The sequence below is a fragment of the Oncorhynchus mykiss genome, unplaced genomic scaffold (assembly GCF_013265735.2).
Source record: "Oncorhynchus mykiss isolate Arlee unplaced genomic scaffold, USDA_OmykA_1.1 un_scaffold_239, whole genome shotgun sequence".
NCBI lineage: Eukaryota > Metazoa > Chordata > Actinopteri > Salmoniformes > Salmonidae > Oncorhynchus > Oncorhynchus mykiss.
Genome location: NW_023493703.1, coordinates 320,950 through 342,500, shown reverse-complemented (window position 1 = coordinate 342,500; position 21,551 = coordinate 320,950). Strand labels below are relative to the sequence as shown.

At 43.7% G+C, this 21,551-nt stretch overlaps 1 protein-coding gene across 1 annotated transcript; it reads left to right on the top strand.

Annotated features, from left to right (window-relative positions):
• The first annotated feature begins 383 nt into the window (after nt 1–383).
• Nucleotides 384–18,951, top strand: LOC118948702 (fascin-like). The gene is made up of 7 exons (XM_036973374.1): nt 384–990; nt 4,688–4,738; nt 5,063–5,474; nt 13,365–13,527; nt 17,141–17,262; nt 17,941–18,111; nt 18,603–18,951. Exons 1-7 carry the CDS (start codon nt 595–597, stop codon nt 18,806–18,808), a joined length of 1,521 nt encoding a protein of 506 aa, XP_036829269.1. The 5' UTR covers nt 384–594; the 3' UTR covers nt 18,809–18,951.
• Nucleotides 18,952–21,551: the final 2,600 nt, after the last annotated feature.

The following is a 21,551-nucleotide window of genomic DNA, read 5'->3' as shown; positions in this document are numbered from 1 at the left end:
TGCTGTGTCTGTCTCTCTCTCTCTCTGTGTCTGTCTCTCTCTCTCTGTGGCTGTCTCTCTCTCTCTGTGTCTGTCTCTCTCTCTGTCTGTGTTTCTCTCTCTCTCTCTCTCTCTCTGTGTCTGTCTGTCTCTCTCTCTGTCTATCTGTCTCTCTGTCCATCCATATCTGTAACCTGAGAGATGTAATAATGATTACCAGATAAACGACTTGTAACTGTCTATTCATAGTGATGGGCAAGGTTGATATTTGCATGCAAGTGGTGTGTGTGTGTGTGTGTGTGTGTGTGTGTGTGTGTGTGTGTGTGTGTGTGTGTGTGTGTGTGTGTGTGTGTGTGTGTGTGTGCTGCAGTTCCCTCGCCCATCCTCCTCGCCTGTATCCCATCCCCTGCAGCACGGAGTCTGTCTGTAGTCAGGGGACAGAGCCAGCGGCGCGCCAACTCTACAGCCCCGTCACACAGCACAAAGAACCTCCTTTATTTCAATCCACGCACTACATTTACCGGAGCCTCCTCACACACACGCACACAGCAACTCTTTTTCTCTCTCTCTCTCTCTCTCTGGTCCCCGGTCAGAACGGACGGTTCGGTAAGGATCATGTCTTCTAATGGCTGTTGTACCGGCGGCGGTGACGTGCTGCAGATCCAACTCGGGCTGATTAACGCGGGGAATAAATATCTAACGGCTGAAACGTTCGGTTTTAAAATCAACGCCTCCGCACCGAGTCTGAAGAAGAAACAGATGTGGACGTTGGAGCAGAACACCGGTGATACGGCGGGAGACTCGAGCGGCAGCGTGGTGTTCCTCCGGTCACACCTCGGACGGTATCTGGGTACGGATAAAGACGGGAACGTTACCGGGGAGAGCGAGTGTCGAGGTAAAGACTGCAGGTTCGTGTTAACGGCGCATGATGACGGCCGCTGGTCGCTGCTCTCTGAGCCTTTCGGGAGGTACCTGGGAGGCAGCGAAGACCGGATCAGCTGCTTCGCTCAGGTATTGGGGGTTGATATAGGAGTTGTGTGTCCGCATCCTGGCTTCATAGACTAGACGTAATATAGTTAATGTAAAGGGGTTGGTTGGTCGATGTGTATGTGTGGTCGGGGTGTATGTGTGGTCGGGGTGTATGTGTGGTCGGGGTGTATGTGTGGTCGGGGTGTGTGTGTGGTCGGGGTGTATGTGTGGTCGGGGTGTATGTGTGGTCGGGGTGTATGTGTCGGGGTGTATGTGTGGTCGGGGTGTGTGTGTGGTCGGGGTGTATGTGTGGTCGGGGTGTGTGTGTGGTCGGGGTGTATGTGTGGTCGGGGTGTATGTGTGGTCGGGTGTATGTGTCGGGGTGTATGTGTGGTCGGGGTGTATGTGTCGGGGTGTATGTGTGGTCGGGGTGTATGTGTGGTCGGGGTGTATGTGTGGTCGGGGTGTATGTGTGGTCGGGGTGTATGTGTGGTCGGGGTGTATGTGTGGTCGGGTGTATGTGTCGGGGTGTATGTGTGGTCGGGGTGTATGTGTCGGGGTGTATGTGTGGTCGGGTGTATGTGTCGGGGTGTATGTGTGGTCGGGGTGTATGTGTCGGGGTGTATGTGTGGTCGGGGTGTATGTGTGGTTGGGGTGTATGTGTGGTCGGGTGTATGTGTGGTCGGGGTGTATGTGTGGTCGGGGTGTATGTGTGGTCGGGTGTATGTGTGGTCGGGGTGTATGTGTGATCGGGTGTATGTGTGGTCGGGGTGTTATGTGTGCTCGGGGTGTATGTGTGGTCGGGGTGTATGTGTGGTTCGGGGTGTATGTGTGGTCGGGGTGTATGTGTGGTCGGGGTGTATGTGTGGTCGGGTGTATGTGTGGTCGGGGTGTATGTGTGGTCGGGGTGTATGTGTGGTCGGATGTATGTGTGGTCGGGGTGTTATGTGTGCTCGGGGTGTATGTGTGGTCGGGGTGTATGTGTCGGGGTGTATGTGTGGTCGGGGTGTATGTGTGGTCGGGGTGTATGTGTGGTCGGGTGTATGTGTCGGGGTGTTATGTGTGGTCGGGGTGTATGTGTGGTCGGGGTATATGTGTGGTCGGGGTGTATGTGTGGGTGTATAAACATCTAGCTAGAAACGCAAAGGTTATGTGTTGGAATCTCATCGTGGACAACTTGAGCATTTTTACCTTACTAACCCTAACCCTAACCCTAACCTTAACTCTGCAACTACTTAGCAAGTTAACCCTTCCCCTAACCTTAAAACCATTTAACCTAACTCCTAACCTTAACCTTAATCCCTAACCTCTAGCCTAGCTAAAGTTAGCCACCTAGCTAACGTTAGACACAACAAATTGGAATTTGTAACATATTGTACGACTCGCAATTGAAAACATATCATATGAGTTGTAATTCGTAACGTACAGTATCATATGAAATGGATAATGGCCATAAAGGAATTACATACCAATACGAAACTGTAACATCATACTAAATGAAGTGTCTTGGATTTCCCCTTACTGAATAGTAGGGGAATCCTCTGAGACCAGGTTGGAGTGTGCAGGTGTATAGCCTGTAGTGCTTGTGCTTGTGTGCACTACATTTTGCCATGTAGCTGAACTAAATTCAAAATCTAGGTAGTGTTTTCAGTAGTTAATTCCTTTATTGCCATGTAGCGGTGTAGCTAACTACTGTAACTACACACTACTGTTTTACCGTGTAGCTAACTACTGGAACTACACACTACTGTTTTACCATGTAGCTAACTACTAGAACTACACACTACTGTTTTACCATGTAGCGATGTAGCTAACAACGGGAACTACACACTACTGTTTTACCATGTAGCTAACTACTAGAACTACACACTACTGTTTTACCATGTAGCGATGTAGCTAACAACGGGAACTACACACTACTGTTTTACCATGTAGCTAACTACTAGAACTACACACTACTGTTTTACCATGTAGCGGTGTAGCTAACTACTAGAACTACACACTACTGTTTTACCATGTAGCTAACTACTAGAACTACACACTACTGTTTTACCATGTAGCGGTGTAGCTAACTACTGGAACTACACACAACTGTTTTACCATGTAGCTAACTACTAGAACTACACACTACTGTTTTACCATGTAGCGGTGTAGCTAACTACTAGAACTACACACTACTGTTTTACCATGTAGCGGTGTAGCTAACTACTGGAACTACACACTACTGTTTTACTGTGTAGCTAACTACTGGAACTACACACTACTGTTTTACTGTGTAGCTAACTACTGGAACTACACACTACTGTTTTACCATGTAGCGGTGTAGCTAACTACTGGAACTACACACTACTGTTTTACTGTGTAGCGGTGTAGCTAACTACTAGAACTACACACTACTGTTTTACCATGTAGCTAACTACTGGAACTACACACTACTGTTTTACCATGTAGCGGTGTAGCTAACTACTGGAACTACACACTACTGTTTTACCATGTAGCGGTGTAGCTAACTACTGGAACTACACTACTGTTTTACCATGTAGCGGTGTAGCTAACTACTGGAACTACACACTACTGTTTTACCATGTAGCGGTGTAGCTAACTACTGGAACTACACTACTGTTTTACTATGTAGCGGTGTAGCTAACTACTGGAACTACACTACTGTTTTACCATGTAGCAGTGTAGCTAACTACTGGAACTACACACTACTGTTTTACCATGTAGAAGTGTAGCTAACTAACCACTGGAACTACACAGCATTGTCTCGGCATTGTCTCCCTGTCTAAATAAAGACACCTTGGTCTCAGCATTGACTCCCTGTCTAAATAAAGACTCCCTGGTCTCAGCATTGACTCCCTGGTCTCAGCATTGATTCCCTGGTCTCAGCATTGATTCCCTGGTCTCAGCATTGACTCCCAGGCCTCAGCATTGACTCCTTGGTCTCAGCATTGACTCTCTGTCTAAATAAAGACTACCTGGTCTCAGCATTGACTCCCTGTCTAAATTAAGACAATGTTTTGTTTGCTGTGTGTGGGGGGTGGATGTGGGTACGCAGACCTGCGAGCAAGGATATGTGGACCTGCTGTATTAACAGGATGTGTGTATTACCAGGATGTGTGTTTGTATTAACAGGATGTGTGTGTGTATTAACAGGATGTGTGTGTGTATTAACAGGATGTGTGTGTGTATTAACAGGATGTGTGCGTGTATTAACAGGATGTGTGTGTGTATTAACAGGATGTGTGCGTGTATTAACAGGATGTGTGTGTGTATTAACAGGATGTGTGTATTAACAGGATGTGTATTAACAGGATGTGTGTATGTATTAACAGGATGTGTGTATTAACAGGATGTGTGTAAACAGGATGTGTGTGTGTATTAACAGGATGTGTGTATGTATTAACAGGATGTGTGTATTAACAGGATGTGTGTGTGTATTAACAGGATGTGTGTATGTATTAACAGGATGTGTGTATTAACAGGATGTGTGTGTATTAACAGGATGTGTGTATGTATTAACAGGATGTGTGTATTTACAGGATGTGTGTATTAACAGGATGTGTGTGTGTATTAACAGGATGTGTGTATGTATTAACAGGATGTGTGTATTAACAGGATGTGTGTGTATTAACAGGATGTGTGTGTGTTTAAACAGGATGTGTGTGTATTAACAGGATGTGTGTGTATTAACAGGATGTGTGTGTGTTTAAACAGGATGTGTGTGTGTGTGTTCCAGACAGTATCAGCAGCAGAGAAGTGGTGTGTCCACCTGGCCATGCATCCCCAGGTAACTAATGCACACACACACACACACACACACACATACATCACCCTGCCTCCAAACCCCTCCCAGGTGAACCTGTTCAGCCTGGCCAGGAAAGCGTTATGCCCACCTGACCTCTAACCCCTCCCCCCCAGGTGAACCTGTTCAGCCTGGCCAGGAAGCGTTATGCCCACCTGACCTCTAACCCCTCCCCCCCCAGGTGAACCTGTTCAGCCTGGCCAGGAAGCGTTATGCCCACCTGACCTCTAACCCCTCCCCCCCAGGTGAACCTGTTCAGCCTGGCCAGGAAGCGTTATGCCCACCTGACCTCTAACCCCTCCCCCCCAGGTGAACCTGTTCAGCCTGGCCAGGAAGCGTTATGCCCACCTGACCTCTAACCCCGACCACTCTGAGGTCTCTATAGACCGTGACTTCCCGTGGGGTGTCGACTCTCTGGTCACCCTGGTGTTCCTGGATCAACGCTACCACCTGCAGACGTCTGATAACCGCTTCCTGAAGAACGACGGCAGCCTGGAGGCCACGCCGGACAAGACCACCGGATACACGCTGGAGTTCCGCTCCGGCAAGGTGGCATTCAGGGATTGTTCCGGGCGCTACCTGGCGCCGTCGGGCCCGAGCGGGACCATGAAGAGCGGGAAGAACAGCCGTGTGGGGAAGGATGAGATGTTCTCTCTGGAGCAGAGTCACCCTCAGGTGGTTCTTACCGCCGGCAACGAGAGGAACGTCTCCACCAGGCAAGGTAGGACCAACACAACCTTAGTGGAACCTTACTAGAATGTTACCAGGCAAGATAGGACCAACACAAACTTAGTGGAACCTTACTAGAGCCTTACCAGGGAAGATAGGACCAACACAACCTTAGTGGAACCTTACTAGAACCTTACCAGGCAAGATAGGACCAACACAACCTTGTGGAACCTTACCAGGAAAGATAGGACCAACACAACCTTAGTGGAACCTTACTAGAACCATACTAGGGATGCTAGGACCAACACAACCTTAGTGGAACCTTACTAGAACCTTACCAGGCAAGATAAGACCAACACAACCTTAGTGGAACCTTACTAGAACCATACCAGGGATGATAGGAGCAGCACACCCTTACTAGGACCTTACCAGGTAAGATAGGACCAACACAACTTTAGTGGAACCTTACTAGAACCTTACCAGGGAAGATAGGACCAAGACAACCTTAGTGGAACCTTACTAGAACCTTACCAGGGAAGATAGGACCAAGACAACCTTAGTGGAACCTTACTAGGACCTTACCAGGAAAGATAGGACCAAGACAACCTTAGTGGAACCTTACTAGAACCTTACCAGGCAAGATAGGACCAACACAACCTTAGTGGAACCTTACTAGAACCATACCAGGGATGATAGGAGCAGCACACCCTTACTAGGACCTTACTAGGTAAGATAGGACCAACACAACTTTAGTGGAACCTTCCTAGAACCTTACCAGGGAAGATAGGACCAAGACAACCTTAGTGGAACCTTACTAGGACCTTACCAGGTAAGATAGGACCAACACAACTTTAGTGGAACCTTACTAGAACCTTACCAGGGAAGATAGGACCAAGACAACCTTAGTGGAACCTTACTAGAACCTTACCAGGAAAGATAGGACCAAGACAACCTTAGTGGAACCTTACTAGAACCTTACTAGTGATGATAGGATCAACACAACCTTACTAGTTTAACCTTACTAGAAACTTATCAGGGAAGAACAACAACAACCTAGAACTAGAGACCTGTAGAACCTTTCTAGAACATCCACCAGGCAAAGTAGGACATGCAGAAATAGAATGAGGTGATATCTATAATGGTTGACCTAAACAGAGTTGACATCATCTCTTCAAACAGCTCATAACTTTTAAAGGAACAAGAACATCCAAACAAACGATTTTTACACAATACCGGAATTTCCAGTAGTGTTTCTAGTCTGATGGAGACTTTGTCCTGTGACCTTATTTCAACTTCTATGAGCACCTAAATGACACAGCTACCAACCACTAGCGGTGTCTGGGGTGTGACCTTATTTCAACTTCTATGAGCACCTAAATGACATAGCTACCAACCACTAGCGGTGTCTGGGGTGTGACCTTATTTCAACTTCTATGAGCACCTAAATGACACAGCTACCAACCACTAGCGGTGTCTGTAACTTCTATGAGCACCTAAATGACACAGCTACCAACCACTAGCGGTGTCTGGGGTGTGACCTTATTTCAACTTCTATGAGCACCTAAATGACACAGCTACCAACCACTAGCGGTGTCTGGGGTGTGACCTTATGACCTCTAGCGGTGTCTGGGGTGTGACCTTATTTCAACTTCTATGAGCACCTAAATGACACAGCTACCAACCTCTAGCGGTGTCTGTAACTTCTATGAGCACCTAAATGACATAGCTACCAACCACTAGCTGTGTCTGGGGTGTGACCTTATGACCTCTAGCGGTGTCTGGGGTGTGACCTTATGACCTCTAGCGGTGTCTGGGGTGTGACCTTATGACCTCTAGCGGTGTCTGTCCTGTGACCTTATGACCTCTAGCGGTGTCTGGGGTGTGACCTTATGACCTCTAGCGGTGTCTGGGGTGTGATGCTTCCTCTGGTACAGGACAGGAAAGAGGAGGGGAATGTTTTAATTTAGGGAAACCCATTCCACGTTCCTCTGGTGACATCACTGTCTCTCACAGCTGGGAGAGAGCGCGCGGGGGGGGCTCAGGGGCTCAGACAGGGTCAGATTTGTCTCCTCAGACAGGGTCAGATTAGAGTCTCCTCAGACAGGGTCAGATTAGAGTCTCCTCAGACAGGGTCAGATTAGAGTCTCCTCAGACAGGGTCAGATTAGAGTCTCCTCAGACAGGGTCAGATTAGAGTCTCCTCAGACAGGGTCAGATTAGAGTCTCCTCAGACAGGGTCAGATTAGAGTCTCCTCAGACAGGGTCAGATTAGAGTCTCCTCAGACAGGGTCAGATTAGAGTCTCCTCAGACAGGGTCAGATTAGAGTCTCCTCAGACAGGGTCAGATTAGAGTCTCCTCAGACAGGGTCAGATTAGAGTCTCCTCAGACAGGGTCAGATTAGAGTCTCCTCAGACAGGGTCAGATTAGAGTCTCCTCAGACAGGGTCAGATTAGAGTCTCCTCAGACAGGGTCAGATTAGAGTCTCCTCAGACAGGGTCAGATTAGAGTCTCCTCAGACAGGGTCAGATTAGAGTCTCCTCAGACAGGGTCAGATTAGAGTCTCCTCAGACAGGGTCAGATTAGAGTCTCCTCTCTCATCTTCTTTTACAGATTGAAGACCTCTTCCTCCCTCCTCTTGTCATCATCCCCTTCCCCTCCTCCTCTTGTCATCATCCCCTTCCCCTCCTCCTCTTGTCATCATCCCCTTCCCCTCCTCCTCCTCTTTCCACCACTGCTCCTCTTCCTTATCCCTTCCTCTCCTTCTCCTTCTCATCCCCTCCCCCTCTTGTCATCATCCCCTTCCCCTCCTCCTCCTCTTTCCACCACTGCTCCTCTTCCTTATCCCTTCCTCTCCTTCTCCTTCTCTTCCCCTCCCCCTCTTGTCATCATCCCCTTCCCCTCCTCCTCCTCTTTCCACCACTGCTCCTCTTCCTTATCCCTTCCTCTCCTTCTCCTTCTCTTCCCCTCCCCCTCTTGTCATCATCCCCTTCCCCTCCTCCTCCTCTTTCCACCACTGCTCCTCTTCCTTATCCCTTCCTCTCCTTCTCCTTCTCTTCCCCTCCCCCTCTTGTCATCATCCCCTCCTCCTCCTCTTTCCACCACTGCTCCTCTTCCTTATCCCTTCCTCTCCTTCTCCTTCTCTTCCCCTCCCCCTCTTGTCATCATCCCCTTCCCCTCCTCCTCCTCTTTCCACCACTGCTCCTCTTCCTTATCCCTTCCTCTCCTTCTCCTTCTCTTCCCCTCCCCCTCTTGTCATCATCCCCTTCCCCTCCTCCTCCTCTTTCCACCACTGCTCCTCTTCCTTATCCCTTCCTCTCCTTATCCTTATCTTCCCCTCCCCCTCTTGTCATCATCCCCTTCCCCTCCTCCTCCTCTTTCCACCACTGCTCCTCTTCCTTATCCCTTCCTCTCCTTCTCCTTCTCTTCCCCTCCCCCTCTTGTCATCATCCCCTTCCCCTCCTCCTCCTCTTTCCACCACTGCTCCTCTTCCTTATCCCTTCCTCTCCTTCTCCTTCTCTTCCCCTCCCCCTCTTGTCATCATCCCCTTCCCCTCCTCCTCCTCTTTCCACCACTGCTCCTCTTCCTTATCCCTTCCTCTCCTTCTCCTTCTCTTCCCCTCCCCCTCTTGTCATCATCCCCTTCCCCTCCTCCTCCTCTTTCCACCACTGCTCCTCTTCCTTATCCCTTCCTCTCCTTCTCCTCCTCCTCCTCCTCCCCTTCCCCAGCTCCTCTTTCCTCCTCCTTATCTTCCCCAGCTCCTCTTTCCTCCTCCTCCTCCTCTTCCCCAGCTCCTCTTTCCTCCTCCTCCTCCTCTTCCCCAGCTCCTCTTTCCTCCTCCTCCTCCTCTTCCCCAGGTCCTCTTTCCTCTTCCTCCTCCCCTTCCCAGCTCCTCTTTCCTCCTCCTCCTCCTCTTCCCCAGCTCCTCTTTCCTACCCTCCTCTGCCCTGCATCATGTGTTTTCCATCTGCTCTCCCTTGCCCCCCCTTTCTCTTCCTCCCTCTTTCCCCTTTTCTCTGTTTGTCTCTGCCCTTTTCTCTGTCCACTGAACACATTTTTCCGCAGAAATTCTATCCGACCTTTGTGGTCGGTCCCAGTTTAGAAACTGTGTGTGTGTGTGTGTGTGTGTGTGTGTGTGTGTGTGTGAGGGGGGAGGGGTTAGAACAGCATAAGTCAGCAATTACTTTGAGAAAACTAAACGAGGGAGGAGAGGAGAAAAGAGCTCTGTAGACAAAGAGAGATGGAGGAAGTTGAAAAGGGAGAGATGATGTCGCTCTTGCTGCTGGTGATTCTCTGATCCACCTCTATGCAAATGACACCATTCTGTATATTTCTGGCCCCTCTTTGGATACTGTGTTTACTAACCTCCAGACGAGCTTCAATGCCATACAACACTCCTTCCATGGCCTCCAACTGCTTTTAAATGCTAGTAAAACTAAATACATGCTCTTCAAACGATCGCTGCCCGCACCTGCCCGGCCGACTAGCATCACTACTCTGGACGGTTCTGACCTAGAATATGTGGACATCTATAAGTACCTAGGTGTCTGGCTAGACTGTAAACTCTCCTTCCAGACTCACATTAAGCACCTCCAATCCAAAATTAAATCTAGAAACAGGCTTCCTATTTCGCAACAAAGCCTTCTTCACTCATGCTGCCAAACATACCCTCGTAAAACTGACTATCCTACTTATCCTTGACTTCGGCGATGTCATTTACAAAATAGCCTCCAACACTCTACTCAGCAAATTGGATGCAGTTTATCACAGTGCCATCCGTTTTTTCACCAAAGCCCCATATACTACCCACTGCAGCAACCTGTATGCTCTAGTCGGCTGGCCCTCGCTTCTTACTCGTGTGAGGGGAAGCTTTCTCTCAAAAAAGTATTTAATTTTCATCATAGGTACACTTCAACTATGACAGACAAAATGAGAAAAAGAAATGCAGAAAATCACATTGTAGGATTTTTTATGAATTTATTTGCAAATTATGGTTTGTTATATACCCTTTGTTGGCAATGACAGAGGTCAAACGTTTTCTGTAAGTCTTCACAAGGTTTTCACACACTGTTGCTGGTATTTTGGCCCATTCCTCCATGCAGATCTCCTCTAGAGCAGTGATGTTTTGGGGCTGTTGCTGGGCAACACAGACTTTCAGCTCCCTCCAAAGATTTTCTATGGGTTTGAGATCTGGAGACTGGCTAGGCCACTCCAGGACCTTGAAATGCTTCTTACAAAGCCACTCCTTCGTTGCCCGAGCGGGGTGTTTGGGATCATTGTCATGCTGAAAGACCCAGTCACTTTTCATCTTCAATGCCCTTGCTGATGGAAGGAGGTTTTCACTCAAAATCTCACGATACATGGCCCCATTCATTCTTCCCTTTACACGGATCAGTCGTCTTGGTCCCTTTGCAGAAAAACAGCCCCAAAGCATGATGTTTCCACCCCCATGCTTCACAGTAGGTATGGTGTTCTTTGGGTGCAACTCAGCATTCTTTGTTCTCCAAACACGACGAGTTGAGTTTTTACCAAAAAGTTATATTTGGGTTTCATCTGACCATATGACATTCTCCCAATCTTCTTCTGGATCATCCAAATGCTCTCTAGCAAACTTCAGACGGGCCTGGACATGTACTGGCTTAAGCAGGGGGACACGTCTGGCACTGCAGGATTTGAGTCCATGGCGGCATAGTGTGTTACTGATGGTAGGCTTTGTTACTTTTGTCCCAGCTCTCTGCAGGTAATTCACTAGGTCCCCCCTTGTGGTACTGGGATTTTTGCCCACCGTTCTTGTGATCATTTTGACCCCACGGGTGAGATCTTGCGTGGAGCCCCAGATCGAGAGAGATTATCAGTGGTCTTGTATATCTTCCATTTCCTAATAATTGCTCCCACAGTTGATTTCTTCAAACCAAGCCGCTTACCCATTGCAGATTCAGTCTTCCCAGCCTGGTGCAGGTCTACAATTTTGTTTCTGGTGTAATTTGACAGCTCTATGGTCTTGGCCATAGTGGAGTTTGGAGTGTGACTGTTTGAGGTTGTGGACAGGTGTCTTTTATACTGATAACAAGTTCAAACAGGTGCCATTAATACAGGTAACGAGTGGAGGACAGAGGAGCCTCTTAAAGAAGAAGTTACAGGTCTGTGAGAGCCAGAAATCTTGCTTGTTTGTAGGTATAATAATATATAATATATGTTGGGTATTAGTGATCTACTAGACTGGTACTGTATATAATATATGTTGGGTAATAGTGAGTGATCTACTAGTATAGACTGGTACTGTATATAATATATGTTGGGTAATAGTGAGTGATCTACTAGACTGGTTCTGTATATATAATATATGTTGGGTAATAGTGAGTGATCTACTAGACTGGTACTGAATATAATATATGTTGGGTATTAGTGATCTACTAGACTGGTACTGTATATATAATATATGTTGGGTATTAGTGATCTACTAGTATAGACTGGTACTGTATATCTAATATATGCTGGGTATTAGTGATCTACTAGTATAGACTGGTACTGTATATATAATATATGTTGGATATTAGTGAGTGATCTACTAGTATAGACTGGTACTGTATATATAATATATGTTGGGTATTAGTGGATGATCTACTAGTATAGACTGGTACTGTATATATAATATATGTTAGGTAATAGTGAGTGATCTACTAGTATAGACTGGTACTGTATATCTAATATATGTTTGTTATTAATGATCTACTAGTATAGACTGGTACTGTATATATAATATATGTTGGGTATTAGTGAGTGATCTACTAGTATAGACTGGTGCTGTATATCTAATATATGTTGGGTATTAGTGATCTACTAGACTGGTACTGTATATAATATATGTTGGGGATTAGTAATCTACTAGACTGGTACTGTATATCTAATATATGTTGGGTATTAGTGATCTACTAGACTGGTACTGTATATCTAATATATGTTGGGTATTAATGATCTACTAGTATAGACTGGTACTGTATATATAATATATGTTGGATATTAGTGAGTGATCTACTAGTATAGACTGGTACTGTATATATAATATATGTTGGGTATTAGTGGATGATCTACTAGTATAGACTGGTACTGTATATATAATATATGTTGGGTATTAGTGATCTACTAGACTGGTACTGTATATCTAATATATGTTGGGTATTAGTGATCTACTAGTATAGACTGGTACTGTATATCTAATATATGTTGGGTATTAGTGATCTACTAGTATAGACTGGTACTGTATATATAATATATGTTGGGTATTAGTGATCTACTAGACTGGTACTGTATATATAATATATGTTGGGTATTTGTGATCTACTAGACTGGTACTGTATATATAATATATGTTTGTTATTAATGATCTACTAGTATAGACTGGTACTGTATATCTAATATATGTTGGGTAATAGTGAGTGATCTACTAGACTGGTACTGTATATAATATATGTTGGGTATTAGTGATCTACTAGACTGGTACTGTATATAATATATGTTGGGTATTAGTGATCTACTAGTATAGACTGGTACTGTATATAATATATGTTGGGTAATAGTGAGTGATCTACTAGACTGGTACTGTATATAATATATGTTGGGTAATAGTGAGTGATCTACTAGTATAGACTCGTACTGTATATAATATATGTTGGGTAATAGTGAGTGATCTACTAGACTGGTACTGAATATAATATATGTTGGGTATTAGTGATCTACTAGACTGATATTGTATATATAATATATGTTGGGTAATAGTTAGTGATCTACTAGACTGGTACTGTATATAATATATGTGAGGTATTAGTGAGGGACTAGTATAGACGGCATGTTGATTGAAACTCAATCCTAAATAATTCCTAGTTTCACAACACATTGTTCACAATTAACCCTGTATGATATCTGTGACTCCTACCCCTGACCCCAGGCATGGACCTTTCGGCCAATCAGGACGAGGAGGGTGACCAGGAAGTGTTCCAGGTGGAGATGAGTCGTGAGACAGGAAACAGGAAGTGTGCGTTCCGCACTGCTGCAGGGAAGTACTGGACCCTCACCTCCACCGGAGGACTGCAGTGTACCGCCTCTACTAAGTAATATACTACACACTATACACACTATGCACTATACACTATACACACTACACAGACTGCACACTATACACTATACACACTATACTCACTACACACACTACACACACTATACACACTATACACCACACACACTACACAGACTGCACACTATACACTATACACACTATACTCACTACACACACTACACACACTATACACACTATACACCACACACACTACACAGACTGCACACTATACACTATACACACTATACTCACTATACACTACACACACTATACACACTATACACCACACACACTACACACTATACACACTACACACTATACACACTATACACACTATACACACTACAGACTATACACTACACACTATACACACTACACACACTACACACTATACACACTACACACACTATACACACTACACACACTATACACACTATACACACTATACACACTATACACACTACACACTATACACACTATAAACACTACACACTATACACACTATACACACTACACACTATACACACTATACACATAATACACACTATACACACTACACACTATACACACTATACACACTACACACTATACACACTATACACACTATACACACTATTCACATTATACACTCTATACACTACACACTATACACACTATACACACTATACACACTATACACACTATTCACATTATACACTCTATACACTACACACTATACACACTATACACTACACACTATACACACTATAAACACTACACACTATACACACTATACACACTACACACTATTCACACTATACACACTATACACTATACACACTACACACTATACACACTATACACACTACACACACTACACACTATACCCACTATACACACTACACACACTATACACACTATACACACTATACACACTATACACACTATTCACATTATACACACTATACACTACACACTATACCCACTATACACACTACACACACTATACACACTATACACACTATACACACTATACACACTATTCACTATACACACTATACACACTATACACACTATACACACTATACACACTATACACACTATACACACTATACACACTATACACACTATACACACTATTCACATTATACACACTATACACTACACACTATACCCACTATACACACTACACACACTATACACACTATACACACTATACACACTATACACACTATACACACTATACACACTATACACACTATACACACTATACACACTATTCACATTATACACACTATACACTACACACTATACCCACTATACACACTACACACACTATACACACTATACACACTATACACACTATTCACATTATACACACTATACACTACACACTATACCCACTATACACACTACACACACTATACACACTATACCCACTATACACACTACACACACTACACACTATACCCACTATACACACTACACACACTATACACACTATACACACTATACACACTATACACACTATTCACATTATACACACTATACACTACACACTATACACACTATACACACTACACACACTATACACACTATACACACTATTCACACTATACACACTATACACTATACACACTACACACTATACACACTATACACACTATACACACTACACACACTACACACTATACCCACTATACACACTATACACACTATACACACTATACACACTATACACACTATTCACATTATACACACTATACACTACACACACTATACACTACACACTATACCCACTATACACACTACACACACTATACACACTATATACACTACACACACTATACACTACACACACTATACAAACTATACACTACACACACTATACACACTATACACACTATATACACTATACACACTATACACACTATACACACTATACACTACACACACTATACACTACACACACTATACACACTATACACACTATATACACTATACACACTATACACACTATACACACTATACACTACACACACTATACACTACACACACTATACACACTATACACACTATATACACTATACACACTATACACACTATACACACTATACACTACACACACTATACACTACACACACTATACAAACTATACACTACACACACTATACACACTATACACACTATATACACTATACACACTATACACACTATACACACTATACACTACACACACTATACACTACACACTATACACACTATACACACTATACACACTATACACACTATACACACTATACACTACACACACTATACACTACACACTATACACACTATACACTACACACACTATTCACATTATACACACTATACACTACACACACTATACACTATACACACTATACACACTATACACTACACACACTATACACTATACACACTATACACACTATACGCTAAACACACTATACACACTATACACACTATACACACTAGACACTATACACTACACACACTATTCACATTATACACACTATACACTACACACACTATACACACTATACACACTATACACACTACACACACTATACACAATATACACACTATACACTATGCACACTATACACTATCCACACTACACACTCTACACTATACACACTACACACACTACACACTATAGACACTACACACTATACACTACACACACTATACACACTATACACTATACACTATACACACTATACACTATACACACTATACACACTATACACACTACACACTATACACACTATACACACTAAACACTACACACTATACACACTATACACTATACACACTACACACTATACACACTATACACACTATACACTACACACTACACACACTATACACACTACACACACTATACACACTATTTACACTACACTACACACACTACACACTATACACACTACACAAACTATACACACTATACACACTTTACACACTACACACTATACACACTATACACCATACACACTACACATTATACATACTATACACACTATACACTACACACACTATACACACTACACATTATACACACTATACACACTACACACTATACACACTATACACTATACACACTATAAACACTACACTATAGACACTGCACACAGCAAGTAATCCACTACACACACTATACACACTACACTACACACACACACACACACACTCACACACACACTCTACTTGCGACTCAGAACCTTTTAATGAAATATGTTATTTTAACTGTGTGTGTGTGCGTGCGTGTTTGTGTGTGTGCGTGCGTGTGTGTGTGCGTGCGTGTGTGTGTGTGTGGTGTGTGTGTGTGTGTGGTGTGTGTGTGTGTGTGTGTGTGTGTGTGTGTGTGTGTGTGTGTGCGCGTCTGTGTGTGTGCGTGTGTGTGTGTGTGTGTGTGCGTCTGTGTATGTGTGTGTGTCTGTGTGTGTGCGTGTGTGTGTGTGTGTGTGTGTGTGCGTCTGTGTGTGTGTGCGTGCGTGTGTGTGTGCGTGTGTGTGTGGTGTTTGTGTGCGTGTGTGTGTGTGCGTGTGTGTGTGGTGTTTGTGTGCGTGTGCGTGTGTGCGTGTGTGCGTGCGTGTGTGTAGGTCATCTAACAGTCATTTTGATCTGGAGTGGTGCGAGGGGAAGGTTTCTCTCAAAGCCTCTAATGGGAAATACGTTGCCGCCAAGAGGAACGGACAGCTAGCTGCTACCGTCGACAACGCAGGTTAGTCTGTCACCGTGGATACCGTTACCGTAACCGTGACGATACGTGCTGTAACTATTGATGGGAAATGATGTAAATATATCACTAGCCACTTTAAACAATGCTACCTTATATAATGTTACTTACCCTACATTATTCATCTCATATGCATACGTATATACTGTACTCTATATCATCGACTGTATCCTTATGTAATACATGTATCACTAGCCACTTTAAACTATGCCACTTTGTTTACATACTCATCTCATTTGTACATACTGTACTCGATACCATCTACTGTATCTTGCCTATGCTGCTCTGTACCATCACTCATTCATATATCCTTATGTACATATTCTTTATCCCCTTACACTGTGTACAAGACAGTAGTTTTGGAATTGTTAGTTAGATTACTTGTTGGTTATTACTGCATTGTCGGAACTAGAAGCACAAGCATTTCGCTACACTCGCATTAACATCTGCTAACCATGTGTATGTGACAAATAAAATTTGATTTGATTTGTAACTATGGCCGCAGCGGCCAGTGAATCTTATCGTCAGTTTTCCTTATTACTGAAATATCTGTCAATTAAACAATCAATCAACTAACTGATCGAGGCAGAAACCTATTCATTAACTTATCAAACGATCAGCTAATCAATCCGTGTTTGATCCGTTTCCTTGTTTTGTCTCCAGGGGAGGCGGAGCAGTTCCTGATGAAGCTGATCAATCGGCCAATCATAGTCCTCCGTGGAGAACACGGTTTCATTGGCTGTCGTAAGGTTGGCACGGGAATGCTGGACTCTAACCGCTCCTCCTACGACGTCTTCCAGCTGGAGTTTAAAGACGGAGCCTACAGCCTCCGAGGTACACAGACACACCTACACAGGGCCCGATGGAGTCTCCCAAATTCTGTTTTCTTCTTTGTTTTTCCAGGTTTCCGTTTTCCCTTTTTCTAGTTTTCGTTCTCAAAATCACACTTTTTTGTAAAGGAAAAAAAAAAAAACTTAATTTGATGTTCTAAGTCCACAACAACGCTTAAATCACATCAGTAACTTTCAAGGTCTGGATTTGTTTTTAAAAAATATTTTATTTTGGGGTGTAGTAACCCTAGTAACCCTATAATTCCAGTGCCGAGGCAGATCATGTGACTTCATTGCTCATAAACCGCTCCATCGCTCCATGTCCCCTCCTACTGCTCGGGCTAAAAACCACTCCGCGCTCACAGGGGGAACGATCTTCCGCTCCAAACTGAGGCTGTTCTGAGAACAAAAAGGGGATGCAACTCAATATTAGGAAAGGTGTTCCTCATGTTTTGATATAATCTACAATAAATCTCTGTTCTCCCTCCTCTCTAGATTCACAGGGGAAGTTCTGGTGCGTTGGGGAGGAGTCCGCAGTGGTGTGCAGCGGGGACACGCCCACCTACTTCCTGTTTGAGCTGTGTGACTACAACAAGATGGCGGTGCGAGCGCCGGGGGGACGGTACCTTAAAGGAGATCACGCTGGGGTTCTGAAGGCCAACGCTGAGGGGTTGGACAATGCAACACTGTGGGAGTACTGACCACCCTATAAAGTTACCATACATCATTCTGGGTAACATCAATTACCCCACTGTAGAAATCCTTTAAATAAGTATACTCCGTCTGTTATGACTTTATATGGGCAAATAGAATGTATAGAATAAAAAGGAACGTTTCAGACCTTCCTGAGTCTGAGGGTGGTTTCAGACCTTCCAGAGTCTGAGGGTGGTTTTAATCTTCCTGAGTCTGAGGGTGGTTTTAACCTTCCTGAGTCTGAGGGTGGTTTTAACCTTCCAGAGTCTGAGGGTGGTTTCAGACCTTCCAGAGTCTGAGGGTGGTTTTAACCTTCCTGAGTCTGAGGGTGGTTTCAGACCTTCCTGAGTCTGAGGGTGGTTTTAACCTTCCTGAGTCTGAGGGTGGTTTTAACCTTCCTGAGTCTGAGGGTGGTTTCAACCTTCCTGAGTCTGAGGGTGGTTTTAACCTTCCTGAGTCTGAGGGTGGTTTTACCCTTCCTGAGTCTGAGGGTGGTTTTAACCTTCCTGAGTCTGAGGGTGGTTTTAACCTTCCTGAGTCTGAGGGTGGTTTTAACCTTCCTGAGTCTGAGGGTGGTTTCAACCTTCCTGAGTCTGAGGGTGGTTTTAACCTTCCTGAGTCTGAGGGTGGTTTTACCCTTCCAGACAGGGACTTGTATCAGCTCACCACCCAGGGTTTTTACTTGTGACATGTAGTTAAATGCACTAAAGAGGAACCATGGGTTCATAATGAAGATGCACATCTTTTAACCTGTCTGTTTTCAGAGGACAAAGATACGAACATTAACAACGTCATAGTTTAGAACACTATAAACAAAATGGAAGAAAATGAAACGGAATCTACAAGAACCAAATATCAGTCCCTAGAAACACAACACTATGGAACAGTCTTTTCACAATTCACGTGTTGGTCCACATGGAAAACTAAAGGCATTTTCATGACAGAAGCAATTACAATTTAAACATGCAACTTTAAAAAAAAAAAAGTTTATATCACCAAATGTCGATTTTAAATATTTTCAAATTAGAGAATCTTATTTGAGTCAGAAAATGATGTTCATATGATAGGTAAGATATACACTACTGGTCAAACGTTTGGACACATCTACTCATTCAAGGGTTTTTCCTATATTATTTTGTACTATTTTCTACATTGTGGGATAATAGTGAAGACAACAAAACTATCAAATTACTACATGGAATCATGTAGTAACCAAAAAAGTGTTAAACAAATCAAAATATATTTTATATTTGAGATTCTTCAAAGTAGCCACCCTTTTGCCTTGATGACAGCTTTGCACACTCTTGGCATTCTCTCAACCAACTTCACCTGGAATACCTTTCAACATATGTTGAGCACTTGTTGGCTGCTTTTCCTTCACTCTGCTGTCCGACTCATCCCAAATCATCTACATTTTGTTGAGGTAGTGGGATTGTGGAGGCCAGGTCATTTGATGCAGCACTCCATCACTCTTATTGGTCAAGTAGCCCTTACACAGCCTGGAGGTGTGTTGGGTCATTGTCCTGTTGAAAAACAAATGATTGTCCCACTAAGCCCAAACCAGATGGGATGGCGTATCGCTGCAGAATGCTGTGGTAGCCATGCTGGTTAAGTGTGCATTGAATTCTAAATAAATCACAGACAGTGTCACTAGCAAAGCATCCCCACACCATCACACCTCCTCCTCCATGCTTCACGGTGGGAACCACACATGCAGAGATTATTAGTTCTCCCACACAGTGTCTCACAAAGACAAACATTTTCCAATTTGGACTCCAGACCAAAGGACATATTTCCACCAGTTACGGGTTAGGGTTCACTCAGTCTCCTCCGAACAGTTGATGTTGAGATGTGTCTGTTACTTGAACTGCGTGAAGCATTTATTTGGGCTGTAATTTCTGAGGCTGGTAACTAATTAAGTTATCCACTGCAGCAGAGGTAACTCTGGGTCTTCCTTTCCTGTGGCGGTCCTCATGAGAGCCAGTTTCATCATAGCGCTTGATGGTTTTTGCGACTGCACTTGAAGAAACTTTCAATGGTCTTGAAATGTTCCGGATTGACTGACCTTCATGTCTTAAAGTAATGATGGACTGTCGTTTCTCTTTGCTTATTTGAGCTGTTCGTGCCATAATATGGACTTGGTCTTTTACCAAATAGGGATATCTTATGTATACCACCCCTACGTTGTCACAACACAACTGATTGGCTCAAACACATTAAGAAGAAAAGAAATTCCACAAATTAACATTTAACAAGGCACACCTGTTAATTTAAATTAATTCCAGGTGACTACCTCATGAAGCTGGTTGAGAGACTGCCAAGATTGTGCAAAGCTGTCATCAAGGCAAAGGGTGGTGGGGGGGGTATTTTAAGAATCTCAAATATAAAATATATTTTGATGTGTTTAACACTTTTTTGGTTACTACATGATTCCATATGTGTTATTTCATAGTTTTGTTGTCTTCACTATTATTCTACAATGTAAAAAATAGTAAAAATAAAGAAAACCCCCTTGAATGAGTAGGTGTGACACCTTTGACCGGTAGTGTACTAAACCTTGCAGAGAGCCAATACATTCTATACATTAGTTTATACTGGATTATGTTTATATTTTCTATAACTTTCATTTAGTTGTGCTCCAACTTTCCCTCCATCTTGTGCCAACATCAGTTATTTTTAAGTCTTGGTTCCAATAGTTTATAGTTGTTTTTCTAAGAGAGATGCAAGAGACAAAATGCACAACTTGTACAG

Excerpts from the sequence above, each read along its gene's own strand:
- LOC118948702 (XM_036973374.1), top strand. The coding sequence starts at position 595 with ATGTCTTCTAATGGCTGTTGTACCGGCGGCGGTGACGTGCTGCAGATC. Across the intron at positions 991-4,687 it reads GGATCAGCTGCTTCGCTCAG|ACAGTATCAGCAGCAGAGAA; the intron begins GTATTGGGGGTT and ends TGTGTGTTCCAG. Across the intron at positions 17,263-17,940 it reads TGCTACCGTCGACAACGCAG|GGGAGGCGGAGCAGTTCCTG; the intron begins GTTAGTCTGTCA and ends TTTTGTCTCCAG.